The sequence below is a fragment of the Panthera uncia genome, chromosome D4, assembly GCF_023721935.1.
Source record: "Panthera uncia isolate 11264 chromosome D4, Puncia_PCG_1.0, whole genome shotgun sequence".
Lineage (NCBI taxonomy): Eukaryota > Metazoa > Chordata > Mammalia > Carnivora > Felidae > Panthera > Panthera uncia.
In genome coordinates this window covers 4,650,156-4,667,157 of record NC_064807.1, presented here as the reverse complement: position 1 = coordinate 4,667,157, position 17,002 = coordinate 4,650,156, and the positions used below count along the sequence as shown (strand labels likewise).

General features: G+C 54.5%; 1 protein-coding gene across 1 annotated transcript in view; it reads left to right on the top strand.

Moving 5' to 3' along the window:
• The first annotated feature begins 11 nt into the window (after positions 1 to 11).
• The window catches only part of ROR2 (receptor tyrosine kinase like orphan receptor 2), a 198,402-nt gene continuing 181,411 nt past the window's right edge, over positions 12 to 17,002 (top strand). The window contains exon 1 of the mRNA XM_049641347.1: positions 12 to 387. Coding sequence (XP_049497304.1) covers positions 300 to 387 — 88 coding nt within the window. The 5' untranslated portion in view covers positions 12 to 299. The remainder of the gene's footprint in view (positions 388 to 17,002) is intronic.

Genomic DNA, 17,002 nt, shown 5'->3' with positions numbered 1-17,002 from the left:
GGCGGGCGAGCCGGGGACCCTGCCTCCTGCGCGCCCGCGGTCCGCCCCCCGCGCTCGTCCCGGCGGCCGGCGGGACGCCCAGCCCGCGCCCCGGAGCCTCGCAGCCAGCCCGCGCCGCGCCGGGAGCCGAGAGGCGCACTCGGGCCGGGACGTGAGAGAGACGAGGAGTTCCTCGAAAGGGACCGACTCGCGCCGCGCCCGGGAGGAAGGGCAGCGGACGCGCGGCCCACAGGGGTGGTGGCGCCCGGCCCCCCCGCGCCCCGCCGGCCCCCCGCGCCCCGGCCCCCTCGGCCCGCGGCATGGCCCGGGGCTCCGCGCTGCCGCCACTGTGCGCCCCAGCCGTCTGGGTGGCCGCCGCGCTCCTGCTCTGCGTGCCCCGGACCTCAGGTAGGACCCGCCGCCCCGCGCCCGCCCCGGCGCGTCCCCTCGGTGCTCCCGGGTCTGTGCCTCCGAGCCTGTGCCGCCCCGGGCCGCCCTCCCGAGCCAGGGGCGCCGCCTAGGGTCCCTCCGCGCCCGGCCCGCCTCGGCCCCGCGCCCCGCCGCCGGGTCTGCTTCCAGGGAGGCGCGCTCAGGGGACGGCCAAGTGTTTCCAGAGGCCGGGCGCGCGGGCAGGCGGTGCCGGCGGGGAAGCCCCCGGCCGGGGGTCTGCGAGGGTCGTGAGTGTGAATGCGGCCCGGGCCTGGGTCCGCAGACCTGTCTCTGGTTCTCAGGATCTCGTCTCGGACCTGGCCCTCCCGGGTTTCCCCTGCAGGGCTCCCCGGCCCCCGCTCCCCCTCTGAGCCCGAGCCCCCCAAGCGGGGCCGGCGCCGCAATCGGGCGGGGCCCGGGGGAGGGGGCTCCCGACCCCGCCGCCCGGTCGAAGAGGACTTTGGCTTCCCTTTTGTTGGCCCCGAAACCCCCCTCCTCGGCTCCCGGGAGGTAGCCGAGTGGCGTTTCCTGCTTGGGGTCGGGGGTCGCCGGGCGGCCTTTCGGCTGCTGGGGCGGCGCCCCGAGACCCGGGACCAGGCACGCGGCTGGAGGGTCGGGCCCAGGTTCCTGGTGGCGTTTTCCTGGAGGGGCACACGTTGCCCCCGGAGGGGGGGGGGCGGGGGCGCTGCGCGGGTTTGTCTGCGCGGGTCCCGGGGCGCGTAGGAACTGGCGCGGTGCGGAGGGAGCCGGGGGGCACCCCCCCGGGGAGCCCAAGGAGGCGGCGCTCGCCCACGCCGTCCGGACCCCCCCGGCACCTCCGGCCTGCGCGCGGCGGCCGAATTCCGGGCACCCTGCCGGGGCGGGGGAGGGCGGCGGTGCCTCCTGGCGGGAGGCTTGGAGGCCGAGGAGGTTCGCTTCCAGCCCCAGAAATGTGTGAGCCGCTCCCTTACTCGTAAGAGGGATTCGGTGTCGCCCCCCTCTTGCACCGTGCACCACTCCGCGTATTCCTGCGGGCAGGTGAGAGCTAAGGGACTGTCGCGCAAGGGGGCTCAGCTCTTCCCGCGTCTTGCTGCCAGCTGCCCGCTCCGGGGACCTGTCTGCAGAACCGGCAATGCTGGGCAGCCTTTCTGGGGGTCGTCTGGGTTTAAGCAGACGCTGATTACGTCAGACATTTCTGGTTACTGGATTTGGGCAGGGGGTTTGCATTCCGTCGCTGCCCCTCAAAGCGTAAACCGCCCCGGGTGCACGGTGCGGTGGTGAGTAAAGCATATTCGAAGTCGGTCTGGGCGATTCGCACAACATCCCTGTGGATTTCTGCAGCCCTCCTCCCCGCAGGAGTCCCTCTCCCCTTTAAGAGTCGGGCGACCCGTTTGCTGCGCTGTTGGGAGGGGGGCGGGAGGGGCTTAAAGCCGAGCCTGGACGCGCGGTGGCGCAGCGCTGGCGCGGTGGGCGCGCGGGGGTCACTTGTCCTGCACGACTCCGCTGGGCCGACCTGCGGCTGCGGCCTGTGCGGAGGGTGGAGTGGGGTGGCGTGGGAGCTGGGAGCTTCCAGGGAGGGTGACCCGTCTGTTGCTCAGATCGGCCCTTGGAACGACAACAGGAAAGTTGCTCGCGTTTTTTAGCGCAGTAGTTTAAACATTGCTGTCCTTTCCAGTCGACTTTCAGACCGTCTCTGAGGAAGAAAGCAGTCCTGTGTCATTCTGCTTAACTTTTGAACCCTGTGTGGAGGTAACTTTCTTCTTCCAGGGAACTAGTAATCTCTGTACAGGGAGGGAGTAGGAAAGCTGTTCCTCCCTCTCCTTCTCCTTCTGGGAGTCAAATATGAGCATTCGTACTCCAAATATGAATACACTTTAGTGATTACAGGAGATTTGGGTGTTTGGAGTCTTTTCTGCTATGAAGAGGAATCCTTGTAATTTGGGTGTATTTTATACACAAATCATGTTACTATGGAAAAACTTGGAAAGGTTATTGTGGGAGGATTTATAAGTTCTTCGTCTGCGTTTTTCTAGAAGGCTCTGTTTCCTAAGGAGACAAACACCTGATGGACTGTGTACCCCGCCTAGGTAGGATCGACTGGGAGGGACAGTTTGGGGGCTCTCCTTTCCCCCATTTTGATAGTGCAGCGTTGATTTCTGGCCTCGGATCCCTGGAGAGATGGGATCCCTGGAGAGATGGTCGTAATAAATGATCGCAGTCCATTTGGAAGTAAGCAAGTGAACACATCTTGAGTAAGAAGACTTTGGAAAAAGAAAAGTTTTCCTGTGTATAGTAAGGCAACATGTTTTTCTTATTATGGCTGAATACTGAGCAAAGACGCACACATTTGAAATGTTTCGATATTGAATAGTGAGTTTAACCCTGGTGTCTGCTAAATCCTGAAGGCTACCCGGGCTACCCTGAGACCCGCGACACCACCGATCCTGAGGGGCGTCCCACTGTAAGCTGTTGTCCTGAAGTGTTCCCAGAAATGGCGTTGGGTGCCCATGGGGGCTCCAGTCCACGAGGCTGAATTTTCAATTAGTCAAGTAAGTCACAGTTAGAAAACGGACCAGAATTTTGCGCTTAGTGTTTTGGGTTCAAAAACAAAAACCAAAAAACAAACCAAACCCGCCCCCCCCGGGTTTAAAAACGTGCTTACTGGGATAGTTTTGGGGGACAGTGATTTGCAGATTGAGGAGGCAGTGTGAAAAACCTTTCTGTCTTTATTGTTAACCCTTTTTCCCGTTGTCGGTCAAAGCACAGCCTTCCTTGGTGTTTGTATGTTACTCTCCTCTGATGGAGTGATTTGCAGTGAATTACTCGCTTCCCGTTGAAGGTTTAGTCTTGGTTTAACCTCAGACATTTAAGCCTGGCAGAGCCTGGGTTTAACACGACTTTTTCCTTTGGAATCTTTTCCGGAGCCATCAGTGGGATAGAAATGTGGTGGGGCCACAGGCCTTCTGACAGGTAGGGAAGATGAATCCTCTGCGGGGGGGATTTCTGAGGCCAGTTATCAGCTGGAGAGGTGGCTGGTCTTTCAAATGCATTCCTGGGGAGGGCAGGAGGTGGAAAGTTATTATCATTGAAATGGCAGCTGGGTGTGAAGGGCTTGGTTTCCCTGATCTGCAGAAGCCTGGCCAGTCTGATGAAGCACAGGAAATTTGTATACTCTGTATCTCGTTTCCCTGGGAGGGTGCTAATTCTGTAATTCCAAGTTGGAGTCCAGGGAAAGAGCGGGGCCGCTGCGAGTGTTCTCCCCACCCAGGGTTTATAACCATCTTCTGAAGCTTTCGTTGATGTCGGAGGCCTTTTGGTGTTTATTTGGTCCATTCCCTGGGAACCTGAAAGCAGATCCCAAGGTGTCCGCCCCGCCTCCCCCCCCCCCCCCCCCCCCCCCCGGCCCCCCCTGGGGAAGAGGGGGGGGAAGGGGGAGTTCCGGTTTTCCCCCCGTGCCCCCGCGGGGGGGGGGGGGGGGGGGGGGGGGGGGGTGTCTCCTTCAGGGCTGTGACTCCATTCTGGTAAAGAAGGCTACCATTAAGATACTTCCTTCTTGGGGGACCCTGTGGTGACTGCCAGGTGACCTCCATGAATGTCATGCACGAAAGCTTTCAAAGCAAAGGGGGGCTTTGCTTTACGGAGGAACGTTGCTGGGTAAGTCCGGATTTTGCATGGCCAGTAGCAATTTCACGAGAGGACGATTGGGGTCAAAAGGACGGTTGTCGAAAACATCGCTTTGCGGTGACCCTTTGGGTGCTTTGGTCCTGTGCTGTTTGCTGCAGGGAGTTTGATGTGTAGGGAGGGCTTCCTGAGTTTGCAAGTGAAAATCCTGCAGCCACAGGCGCTCCTGCTGCTTAATTAGGGTCACAACCAGCGGGGGTTCGGTACCGGCCTCTTTTGAGTCTGTATGTATTTGCTTCTGTGGGGGAGCTCGCCAGGTTGGAAAGATGGTCATAAATCATATCTGGGGTGTGATCTGTTTCAAAATCCTATGAACGGGGTGGCCAAGGAATTGTCGAACAATGCCTGGAATTTTCTGAAAGCTTCCAAAATTAGGGAATTGTGTTGGTGTGTGGTTTGCCCCATTTTGGGAATCTCTCTCTCTCTCTTTTTTTTTTTTTTTTGAGTTTTATATGGAAAGAACCACCCCCCCCCCCCCAAAAAAAAATCAAAAGCCAAAGGGAAGGAAATAATTACAGAAAAATTTAGCCTAATTAGGCTAAGTGGCTTGTCCTCCAGAAAGTCTCAGGTTCCAGTGGGAGCTGGTGTGTGTGTCTTTAATTGTCGGAGTAAGCCCCAGGAGGTACTCTGTCACTTTTGAGATGTTATCTGGGGAGAATGTGGCGGCTTCTTCAAGTCCTGGGGGAGTGGGGGAGGGTTTCCCAAGTCTCCAGAGCTCCCAGCCTCCTGGTTTCCACGGCCCCGCGCCCTCCTGGACGGCTGGGTGGGGCACCGCGCGGTTCAGTATAGGAAACCCTCACCACAGACGGGAGCTGTGCGGGACAGGAGCCACGGGGTACATCCACGGGGTCCGTGGAGCTGTTGCGGTTACAGCGAAGCGAAAGACTCCGTTCCTCACCGCACTGGCTGCATTTCCCGGGCTGGCACCCACAGGACATTTTCATCACCGCAGGAAGCTGTCTCGGCCACCGCCCGAGGGGCTGCCCGTCCCTCCTCTTTGTCCAGGGGCTGTGTGTTTGTCACGTGCTCCAGGAGCATGTGGGAGAGCCCAGAGCCAGGAGGGGCTTCCCCCGTGTTTGCTTACATTTTGCCTGTTGGCCGTGGGGGGTCGGAAGGGCAGACCGGGACTGGATGGGCCCTGCTCTGTGCCCTCCTGCCCCGAGGGCGCCCGGCGGGTGGGTGAGGACCAAGGCAGGGAGCCTCCCAGGGCACCGGCTAGACAGAATTACGTGAGCGCGTGTGTGCACCATGCACCCACGCGCGCGCGTGTGTGTGTGTGTGTGTGTGTGTGTTGGGGAGGGGTGTCGCCGCAGTTTCCGAGCCACGAAGAGCACAGAGGACGGGGGCGGCGACGACTGTTCAATCAGGCTGAGTGTGGGATCGATCTTGCAGTGGGAGATCTCGAAGAGGAGAAGAGAAACGCGTGTCCCCTGAGGAGTGAGCGTGCACGGTGCAGCTTCCCCTGCGCACAGGGGAAGGGCCGAGGACGCCTTCCCGCCTACCCGGTAGCCCCCGCCCCCTGCACCATGCCTGGCACACTGGGAGGTGCAGAAGCCGTCTCCCGCAGGGAGGGCCACTTGTAGGGGGCAGGACGAGGGAGGGGGGGAAACTCAGAGTCCAGACTGACAGAATCGGCGAGATTTGGCAAAGGGACCCCCGAAGGGAGCAGAAGACGTGTGGTCACCCCCAAAGGCGGGCAGCCCTGGCGGAGGTCTCTCTTACCCCAGATCCCACGGCAGCCCTGGGGGGCCGGAGGAGGAGGGGGCCGGAGGAGGGAGCAGCCAGAGTGCCGTCCACGCAGCAGGGGAAATCACACGGGGTCAAGCGTGAGGGTCTCCGCTCACAGACGTGTTCAGGACGTTGGGGGGGGGGGGGGGGGGGGGCAAGGGGGGGGATGCTGCAGCCGGGGCTTAGGGGTAATTTGGGCGGCCGTTGGGGGGGTTGAGGGGGTCGTGTTTGTACCCAAGAAAGGAGGTGCGTGAAAACTCGAGGGGTTGGGGCGCCTGGGTGGCTCAGTCGGTGAAGCGTCCGACTTCCTCTCAGGTCATGATCTCCCGGTTCGTGAGTTCGAGCCCCGCGTCCGGCTCTGTGCTGACAGCTCGGAGCCTGGAGCCTGCTTCGGATTCTGTCTCTTTCTCTCTCTCCCCCTCTCTCTGTCTCTCTCTCTGCCTCTCCCCTGTTCCAGCATGCTCACTTTCTCTCTCAAAAATAAATAAACTTAAGGAAAAAAACTCGAGGTGCTTGGTGTTGGAGTCTTTGGGGGACTTCCAGGAAAGGGTCTTTCTCTGGTCCTTTTCTCTGGGTAAGGAGCTTCCTGGGGGTAAACTGAGGCAGAAGAAAAGTCCAGTCGTCCCTTAGGGGTCTGGAGGAGGGTTGCACTCAGCATTTTGGCTCCGGGCAGACAACGGGCATCGGACAGGAGAATGAGTGGGATTTGGGGTACGGCAAGGAGGAGTTCGGTGTGGACGCTCGAGCTCCATCTGGAAAGTGAGCAGCCCACGGATGGGTGGCCTGAGGGGCGTGGGGAGGGAGAGGGGGCTGCAGGCTGGAGAAAGCTTTCGGGCGCAGCCCCCGCGTCACACATGGTACGGAATCGACCCAGTAGCCCTCCCACGGGATGCTGTGTGTTGGAAATGGGGGGTTTTCTTCTACATAGTGAAATGACCCCCAGTCACCATATCTGGTTACACCCATAGTCTGGGTGTAACATTGGATACGACTCCAGAGCAGTGTGCAACAGTGAAAAATTGAGCAAGATAAGTCTGCAGGAGGAGCCGGTGACAAGTGGGGGGGTGCTCTGTGTAATGAGCGTGCGGGGTACAGGCTCTGGCTAGTTGTACATCTGCTTGGTTTTACAAACAAACGAACAAATAAACAACCAAAAAGGACCCAGGCTCCAAGCTGTCAGCACAGAGCCCGACGCGGGGCTTGAACTCCTGAACCGCGAGATCAAGACCTAAGCCGAAGTTGGACATTGAGCCACCCAGGCGGCCAAGAGATTTTTTTTTTTTAATTAATATAAAATAAGCACAAAGTAGAGCCTTTTAACCACTCGTAATGGTGTAGTTTGGTGGCAGGAAGCACATTCACGCTGTTGTGTCCCCATCCCCACTGTCCATCTCCAGAACTTTTCCTCTCCCCAAACTGAAACGGTCCCTGTTAAACACTGGCTCCTGACTCCCCCTTCTTCCAGCCCCCGGCGCCCACCGTTACACTTTCTGTCTCTCTGAAGGTCACTACTGTAGGGACCTCAAATAAATGGGATTATACGGTCTTTGTCTTTTTGTAACGGGTTTCTTTCACTTTGCGTAGGGCTTTCAAAGTTCATTCACATTGTAGCATCATGTTTCAGTACCTCATGTCTTTTTAAGGCTGAATAATTTTTTTAAAATTCCATAATTTTTTTTAGTTGTTGAGACAGAGAGAGAGAGAGAAAGGGAGAGGGCGTGCATGAGTGGGGGAGGGACAGAGAAAGAGGGAGAGAGAATCCCAAGCAGGCTCTGCACCGCCAGTGAGGAGCTCGACATGGGGTTCGATCCAACGACCCTGAGATCATGACCTGAGCCAAAACCAAGAGCCAGGATGGCCAACCAACTGAGCCACCCAGGCACCTTGAACATCTTGACAAGTCTTTGAATCCACAAACAAGGGATGTCTTTCCATTTATTTAGATCTTCTTTAATTTCTCTCAGCAATGTTTTGTAGTTTTCAGTGAACAAGTTTTTTTTTTTTAAAGAGTTTATTTTTGAGTAGTTTCTGTACCCAACGTGGGGCTCGAACTCACAACCCCAAGATGAAGAATCCCACGCTCCACTGACTGAGCCAGCCAGGTGCCCCTCAGTGTACAACTCTTTGACCCACTTGGTTAGGTATGTTTCCAAGTATTTTATTCTTTTTGGTGCTGTGGTGCATGGAAATATTTTCTTAATTTCCTTTAAAGATTGTTCTTAGTTACTGTGTAGAAATGCAACCGATTTTCGCCTGTTAATTTTGTGTCCTGTGAGTTTGCTGAATTCATTTAGTTGCTCAAGTAGAATTTTTCTGGATCTGTATGCAAAGTCATGCCATTTGTGAACAGATAAGTTTACTTCTTTCCAATTTTGGATGCCTTTTATTTCTTTTTTTTTGTTTTTGCTTAATTGCTTGATCTAGAACTTCCAATACTGTGTTTAATAGAAGTGGTGAAATCAGACACTCTTGTTTTGTTCCTGATCCTAGAGCAAAAGTTTTCTGTTTTTCACTATTCAGTATGATATTAGGATTTTCATGTATTTTCAGCATGACCTGAACCAAAACCAAGAGTCTGATGCTCAACTGACTGAGCCGCCCAGGAGCCCCCACGGTAGTTTCTTTCTCTTCCTAGTTTATTCCCATATATTTTTGTGTAGTTTTGACTTTGGAGCATGTTAATGTACTAATGCTCAAGAAATAAAACTGAATCACTAAAGATGGCAGGAAACTAAAACTGAATGTAACCAAGTAAAGAAACCCAAGTATATTGCAAATGAATAACGTAACTACGCTAATAAGGAGCCAGGAGACCTAGATCAGGTGACTGTGGTCCCTGTACTCTATGTATCCTCCGTGTAGATTAAAAACAGACAAAACAAATGGCAACAAATCTTGCATTCTTAGGTTCATTTTTCACAGTGAGATCTAATCTAAAACTGTGAACTGCGTATGAAATCAGACATCCTTGTACGAAGTGTGTTGATAGTGTTGTAGGCAAGGTTCCTACTGTGGAAGGAGGGGCAGGCAAATAAGGAAGGGAGGGAGGGAGGGAGGGAGGGAGGGAGACAAGGAAGAACCCAGAGGGGTTGGATTGGAATTGGAGAAACTGGTATAAGTCACGATTTCGTGTATTCACAGACACAACAACCCTCCCCCACGACACACACACAAAATAGTGAGTGTTAAGATTATGAAATCCTAACTAGTAAAACATGTATATTTCTATAGGTAATAGTTATGTCCTGGCACCTCATTAGCAATGAGCACTCTCCTTGTGCGGGTCTTGGTTGCTAGATTCTGTTGCACATTGAAGGAACTAGGAATACTTTGGAGAAATGACTGATTCCAGTGGGGCCAGGATGGGGAGAAATACAAGATAAGCCGGGAGCGCGGAGCGAGTTCTCGCGATACAAAGTAAGCAATCAGACACAATGGGGACATACCAAACATGCAGGTGACAACTTGAAGGAGTACAGGTGGTCAAATCTGGAACAAAGTTAAGCCTCAAACGAAGGTGGATGTTCCATGGAACAAAATAGCAATCTGTGACTCAACGCTGAAGATAAGTAAATAAGCAACTGAATACGAGTGTTAGGGCCCCGGGGCCTCCTGACAGAGGAGCACAAACAAGGTGACTTAGAAGATGGAGATGTGGGGCGCCTGGGTGGCTCAGTCGGTTAAGCGGCCGACTTCGGCTCGGGTCATGATCTCGCGGTCCGTGAGTTTGAGCCCCGCGTCGGGCTCTGTGCTGACAGCTCAGAGCCTGGAGCCTGTTTCGGATTCTGTGTCTCCCTCTCTCTGACCCTCCCCCGTTCATGCTCTGTCTCTCTTGGTCTCAAAAATAAATAAATGTTAAAAAAAAAAAAAAAAAAGATGGAGATGTCCATAGAAAATGAAGAGGTCAAGGTCAGCAGCCCGGCCTCCCTCCGGAGTCTCTGAAGGAGGATCCTGTTTTGTCTCTTCTAGCTCCCGGTGGCTTCCGGGGTCCCTTGTCTCGTGGCCGCATCAGCTTGCTCTTTTTTCCACTTTCACGTGGCCGCCTTTCCTTTGTGACTGTGTGTGTCCCTTCGTCTTCCTGTGAGGACACCTGTCGTTGGGTTTAGGCCTGCTTTAAATCCAGGATGATTTTGTCTCGGGATCCTGCACTCGTTACTTCTGCAAAGACTGCTTCTCGATAGGGTCACATTTGAAGTTCTAGGAGGATATGAATTTTGGGGACACTATTTAACCCACTGTGTTACATAAATAAGTGGAAGGGATGGGGGAAGAGAGGGCACTTCCTTACAGCAAAACGCCAACTCATACGTGTGCGGTGAGTAGGAAGAATCACTCTTGGCCACAGGAATTGTAGAGATGAGTGCTGAATCTAATTAAAAGAGGCCATGCGTGGGGCGCCTGGGTGGCTCAGGCCGTTAAGCGTCCGACTCAGGCTCAGGTCACGATCTCGCGGTTCGTGGGTTCGAGCCCCGCGTCGGGCTCTGTGCTGACAGCTCGGAGCCTGGAGCCCGCCTCGGGTTCTGTGTCTCCTTCTCTCTCTGCCCCTCCTCCTCCCATAAAATAAATGAACATTTAAGAAAATGTTTTAGAAAAGAAGCCATGCTTCGTGGGGAGCAGGAAATGTTGGTGGGAAAAGTTATTTCCCCCCAGAGCCCTCACTTGCAAGGGGACAGTTAGTGACAAGACCGGAGACATGGGATGTCACCCTGACTGGGTGATCAAGGCTCACGCCACCAGGGCGGGCAGAGAGACATCACCCTTCTGCGAAGGGCATCCCTGGGGTTGCATCTGAGCTTGGGGTTGCAAAAGCTGAGTGTGATGGTGATGCAAACCAGCAAGCCCAGCTGGAGGGGCACTTTATGAAAGACTTTGCATAGAAAAGGTCAGTGTCGTGAAGGATGAAAACGGCTGCGGGACGGGTCCAGCTTGAAGGAGACTCCAGGAAGGGACAGCGAATGCAGAGTGTGTGAGTCCACATGGGTCCGTGCTACAGCAAAAACACGCCGACGTGGCTGTCGTTGGAATGTGGGGTAAGTTATTCAAAAGCGTTGTCAAAGTTCACTTTCCTGAGTTTGTTCATTGTATGAAGGTTATGGAAGAGAAAGTGCGGGCTTTCAGGAAGCGTATGCTGTGTGTTCCGGGATAAAGGACGTGGTGTCCACAATCGGAATAAAAACACGGTGTGTGCAGAGGATAATGGACACTTGGGTGAAATGGATCTGGTCACGAGCGTGGGGTGGGGGGGGGGGAGCTTTGTGCGTGAATCTCGCAACATTTCTGGAAATTTTGAAACAGTTTACAAATAGAGAACTGAACGGGTCCAGTGATACACACGTGAGACGGCAGCCAGTGTCTCTTAGAAGAAAGACACGATCGGTTGTGTTTTATTGGAAATGGTGTCAGACCTCACACAGGGCTGGGGAGGGGTGGGACTCACATGTTTTTGACCCCGTTTCTTCGACTAGATTGAAAGTCGCCAAGTCTTAGTCTTGTTTCTGGATTGCCAGCACTTCTAACGTGTTTTTGTTTTTGTTTTTTTTTTTAAGCTTATTTATTTTTGAGACAGAGACAGCAAGTGCGAGCAGGGAAGGGGCAGAGAGAGGGAGGGGGAGACCCAGAATCCCAAGCAGGCTCCAGGCTCTGAGCTATCAACACAGAGCCCAACACGGGGCTCGAACCCACGGACCGCGAGATCATGACCTGAGCCGAAGTCGGACGCTTCACCGACTGAGCCACCCAGGCGCCCCTTCCTTCACCTTTTTATTCTAGAAAACTTCAAACATCCGTGCAATTAGACTACCACAGTGAACGCCTATGTATTTTTCATACAGCCTCAACAGTCACACATTCTGTTAATTTTGTTTCACTTCCCCTAGCCCTCTTAATGGGTCCCGGACAGCCTTAATTTTTTTACCTGTAAATACTTCGGCATGAATGGTAAGAACTGTTTCCCACATAGTCTCAATACTGTTATCACAGGCAAGCGTTATCTGAGACCCGGGCCCTGCCCTGTTTTCCCGGCTCCCTGGAAAATGGCCTTTGACGCTTGCTGTGTTCATAGCCGGGTCCGGGTGCCGGTTAACTTTGCTGTTCACCATCCAGAGTGGCCTTCGGCCCGACCCGGGGTTCCTGGGGTTCCCGGGTCAGGGGGGGGGGGCTGTGGCTCTGAATTCCAGCAGGTCTAGGTGCTGTTCTGTGGTTCCCAGGCTGTGGGCACTCTGTGGAGAGGGGCCCCGCAGATTTGGGTCCTGGGGCAGAGGTGTGCGGGGGGCCCCCAGGAAGGCCCCATCGAGTCGGTCTGATCCTTCGTTCCGGGTGTCTCTTGGATCGGTGCTCCTTGGCACCTCTGGGGGGAATCCGTGCGGCGGGCATTTCTTCGCCCGTCTCAGAGGACCTGCCTCATCAGGCAGAGGTTATCAAGGTGTAGAAAGACAGGGAGGAGGGGGGCGTTATAGCTTTCAGGGCTGTACTGGCCCCTCCCCATTCTTTTCAGCAACAGTGCAGAAAAAGACTCAAGTCTTGGGTTTCCTGCTGCAGAGGATTTGACGTCCGCTCTAAAATCCAGACTGCGGGATGGAGAGAACACGTTTACAACAAACAGGGCAGGGGCGCCTGGGGGGGCTCAGTCGGTTACGCGTCTGACTCTTGGTTTCGGCTCAGGTCACGGTCTCGCGGTTCGTGAGTTCGAGCCCCACCGAGCCTGCTTGGCATGGCTCCTGTTCGAGCACGGAGCCTGCTTGGGATTCTCTTTTTCCCTCTCTCTCTGCCCCTCCCCCACTCACTCTGTCTCTCTCTCTCTCTCAAAACAATAAATAAACTTAAGAGACGCCTGGGTGGCTTGGCTGGTTAAGCTTCCGACTTCGGCTCAGGTCACGATCTCACGGTCCGTGGGTTCGAGCCCCGCGTCGGGCCCTGTGCTGACAGCTCAGAGCCTGGAGCCTGTTTCGGATTCTGTGTCTCCCTCTCTCTCTGCCCCTCCCCCGTTCATGCTCTGTCTCTCTTGGTCTCAAAAATAAATAAACGTTAAAAAAAATTAAAAAAAACCCAAAAAACAAAAAACGTACAGGGCAGATGAGGGGGTTTGTATCCAGACCACGTAACTCATGAGATTGATGAGAAATTAATGCCGCGGTGAAAAGGGAGCAGGCAGCAGGCTGTGTGTGGAACGGAACTAGCACAAGGCCCGACACTTAGGGAAGGCGTTTGGCTTTGGTCTCCTTAGGATGGAACACAGTGCACCTTAGAGGACAATGACCCCGGTGTAGTCCTGGCTGAACCTGGGGTGGGCCACGAGGACTGTGCCAGCGGTGACGTGGGCAGCGTGGCACTGTGCTGTGTCAGTGGCCACTTTGAGGGCGGTTCACACTGACTGTTAACATTCAAAACACACAGGTTCTGTGGCTTGCCCCCCCCAAAATACACGCGTGCCTGGGAGGCAAGCTGTTCACTGCTGCCCCATTTCTAACGGCGAAACGTTGGGAATACCGACGTGTCTTTTTTTTTAAGTTTACTTATTTATTTTGAGAGAGCAACAGGGAGAAAGAGGGAGGGAACGAGCAGGGGAAGGGCAGACAGAGTTGTACGAACCCCACGTCCGCTAGTTCCCTGGGTTTTTAGACTCTCCACACGGGGCATCTCTTGGCTTCACAGATGTCCAGTCCACATCCCATTCTAAACGTTCATCATTTTCTAAATCATTTCTTAAGTTTATTTATTTTGAGAGAGAGAGAGAGAGAGCACAAGCTGGAGAGAGAGAAAGAGATAGAATCCGAAGCAGCCTTCAGGCTCTGGACCCGACGCAGGGCTCGATCCCGTGAACCTCGAGATCGTGACCTGAGCTGAAGTCAAGAGTCGGATGCTCAACCCACTGAGACACCCAAGCGCCCCAACATTTATCATTTTTAAAGCTGTCCCCCAAGGGGCGCCTGGGTGGCTCAGTTAGTTGAGCATCTGACTCTTGATTTCGGCTCAGGTCATGATCTCACAGTTTGTGGGTTCGAGCCCCATGTCAGGCTCTGTGCTGACGGCACGGGTCCTCCTTGGGATTCTCTCCCTCCATCTCTTTCTCTCTCTCTCTGTCCCTCAGCTTGCTTTCTCTCTCTCTCCCAATCTCAAAATAAATAAACATTTAAAAAAAAAAAGCTGTCCCCCAAGCCCTCTATTGGGGGCTGCGTCCAGGTGGGCCTGTTCTGGGACCTCTGGGGCAGCCTGCTCCCTTTAATCCCAGAATCCCCAGAGCCGCTGAAATACTGGAACCTTGTGTAAAATGGCCACAGGAACTGGAGTTTTCTTGATATTTTGAAACCAAAGCAGAAAATGGGAAATCGGAAAGGATGCTGAGATGGAAATACAATTGGAGCCGTCTTTCAAAACCTAGTTTAAAATTCTTCTAGCTGTAGGCTGGAGGGTTGTTCCTCTCAAAGATTTTTCACAAAGAGAATACTGTGCTGTTACCAGATGAATTACATTTCCCCCACGAAGAGGTGCATTAGAATCCTAACCCCCAGACTAGAGAATGTGACGTTATTTGGAGAGAGGGTTTTTGCAGGTGTGATCATGTGAAAACGAGGTCATTACGGTGGGTCCTAATCCAGTATGACTGGTGTCCTTATAAAAAGGGGAAACTAGGGCTCAGAGACAGACACCCGGAGGGAAGGTAATAGGAAGAGAAGACACAGGGAAAATCGGAAGAGAAAACCCAGCCCTGCCAGCCCCTGGGACTTGAGGCAGTAAATGTCTATCGAATAAGCTCTCCAGCTGGGGCTATTTGTTACTGCAGCCCAAGCTGACTCATACACTGCTAACAGACACCCCTTCTATCCGTGAGCCGTGGGACCCCAGGACTGGTCGGTATTGGGGTCAGGAGTTGGGGCACCCACACGACAGCGCCTGCCGTCAGGGAGCCTCTGGGTGTCCGTGGCCAGATGGGGGCCAGCCACTTGGCACAGAGGACACGCCTGCTGTCCGGAAGAGCTCCATGTCACGTGCTTCCCCGCCCCCCCCCCCCACAGTGCTGTGGCCACCCTCTGTGCTTGTCCCCCCCACCTTCCTCCGGCTGCTTGCCTGGCTCTCGAGGGGGGGCTCCCAGAGCAGAGAGAGGCATCTGTGCACGCCCCCTTCCGCGGTGAGCCCTCGAAGTGCCAGGCGCCCGGCCCTTTGTGTCCCTGGGGGAGCCCCGGTAACAGCAGAAACAAACCCGCTGGAAGCAAACATCCTGGGCGCTGGGACCGCTCGGCTATCAGCGCCTGTGATTTATCTGGGCCTGGAAGCCTTTGAAGCCAGAGGCATCGGACTCCTTGAAGTCTGGCCCCCTGGGGGAGCCACAGAAGGCGCCAGAAGGAGAGGGAAGGGGCCAGGGGCCCTGGCCCGGCTCCGGGGTGCCTGCTCTCGGGGTCCCGGGAGGGCGGGTGAGGGAAGGAGCTCTCCGAGGGGCACTTCTCTGTTCCTCCCTCTGTCCTGTTCCCAAGCACAAGGCAGCAGGGAGTCCCCGGCGGAAAGAGGCCCTGATTACAAAGCTGGCTCGCGGTCTGTCAACGGGGGGAGGCCCCCTCTAGATTTTGGGGGGACCCTGGGCAGAACGCGAGTGCGCACGGCTACCAGCTCACCAGGGTCGGCTCCTTGGGGGGCTGGAGGGTGGGGATCGCCTGGGGCCACGCAGAGAGGAGGGTTACATGCAGGGGTGTCCGCGTGCACCCCAGTGGCCGCTGGGCCTTCCAGCCGGGCGCCAGGCGGCTGTGAAGGAGCAGATGCCACAAGGAGACGCATAATCCCAGTGTAGCCGGATTGCGTCAGGAATGTAAGCACGGGATTCTTTTTCTTTTTTTTAATGTTTATTTATTTTAAGAGAGAGAGAGGATCCCAAGCAAGCTCCGCACTTGTCACCACAGAGCCCGATGTGGGGCTCAAACCCTCGAACGTGAGATCGTGACCTGAGCTGGAATCAAGAGCCGACACTTAACCGACTGAGCCCCCAGGCGCCCCAAGCGGGTAATTCTTTCATCGCTAAGATTCGGATGATGGCTTTGACCTACACTCCATTCCTTTCACTGCTTGCGAAATGCAGTGTGTCCTTGCCATTTTATTTGGGAAAAAGGACCGCCAGCCGGTGGTTTCACGAGGCAGAGCCCGGCCCCACTCCCTGTCCCGAGTGGAGGGTTTCCAGAGTTCAAATAAAATTCACTTACCTTTTGCCGCTGTTGTTCTGTGTGGCTACTCTAAACTTGGAGCCCTTCTCTCTCTCTCTCTCTCTCTCTCTCTCTCTCTGTAAAATAATAATAATTAAAAAAAAAAGAAACAAGATAACCCAGCTTCTTCTACTTGACTGACTCATTTTAGACCACGGGGTCGAGAAGTCAAGCTGACACAAAACAAAACGAAACAAAACAAAACAAGACGAATGAAAACCAAGTGTGGGTACAAGTTGATCTGCTCCGGGTTGAGGTTTAAAATGCTCTTTATAATTGTTCCCCCCCCCCCCCGCTTGGGAATGGGGCCTGCCACGTGTTTGGGTGTGTGTGTGAGGGGGGAGAGGGGGGTCCTCATGATGTTGAGGAAGCTTTGGCTTGGGCCCAGCCACCTATTCACAGCTGCAAGTATTTATTCGAAGAATCACGAAGTGAAAACCCTCCCGAAACAGTACTGTAGGATTTTTCTGTCTTTTGTGCAGGCGGATGCTTCCGAGGGGCCTCTCTCGGCACCGGAGCATCATTTAGCTCTTTCTGGAAGGTTTAGATTTTGTATCAGGGTAACGCATGTGTTACCTGACCAGGTAAAAGTCAAGAAAAACAAAACAAAAACAAAAAACCCTAGTAACAAATGCTGATGGCTTGGGGAAAATGAGACGCCCCTCTTCCTCCCCCCCCCCGCGTCCTGGATCCTCAGATAAATGTGGCCAACAGTCTCTGTGCTTCATTCCAAATATTTTCTGGGCACACGTGCTTGCCTGCCCATCTCCTTCATTTTACTTTCCAAAATTGTGGTAAAATTCACCTGACCTAAATTCAGCCATTTTATTTTGTTTTGTTTTTGTTTTTATTTTTATTTTTTAACGTTTACTTTTGAGACACACAGGGAGACAGAGTGCGAGCGGGGGAGGGGCAGAGACAGAGGGAGACGCAGAATCCGAAGCAGCTCCGTGCTCTGAGCTGTCAGCCCAGACGGCCTCTCGGGGCTCGAACCCACAAACTGGGAGATCATGACCTGAGCC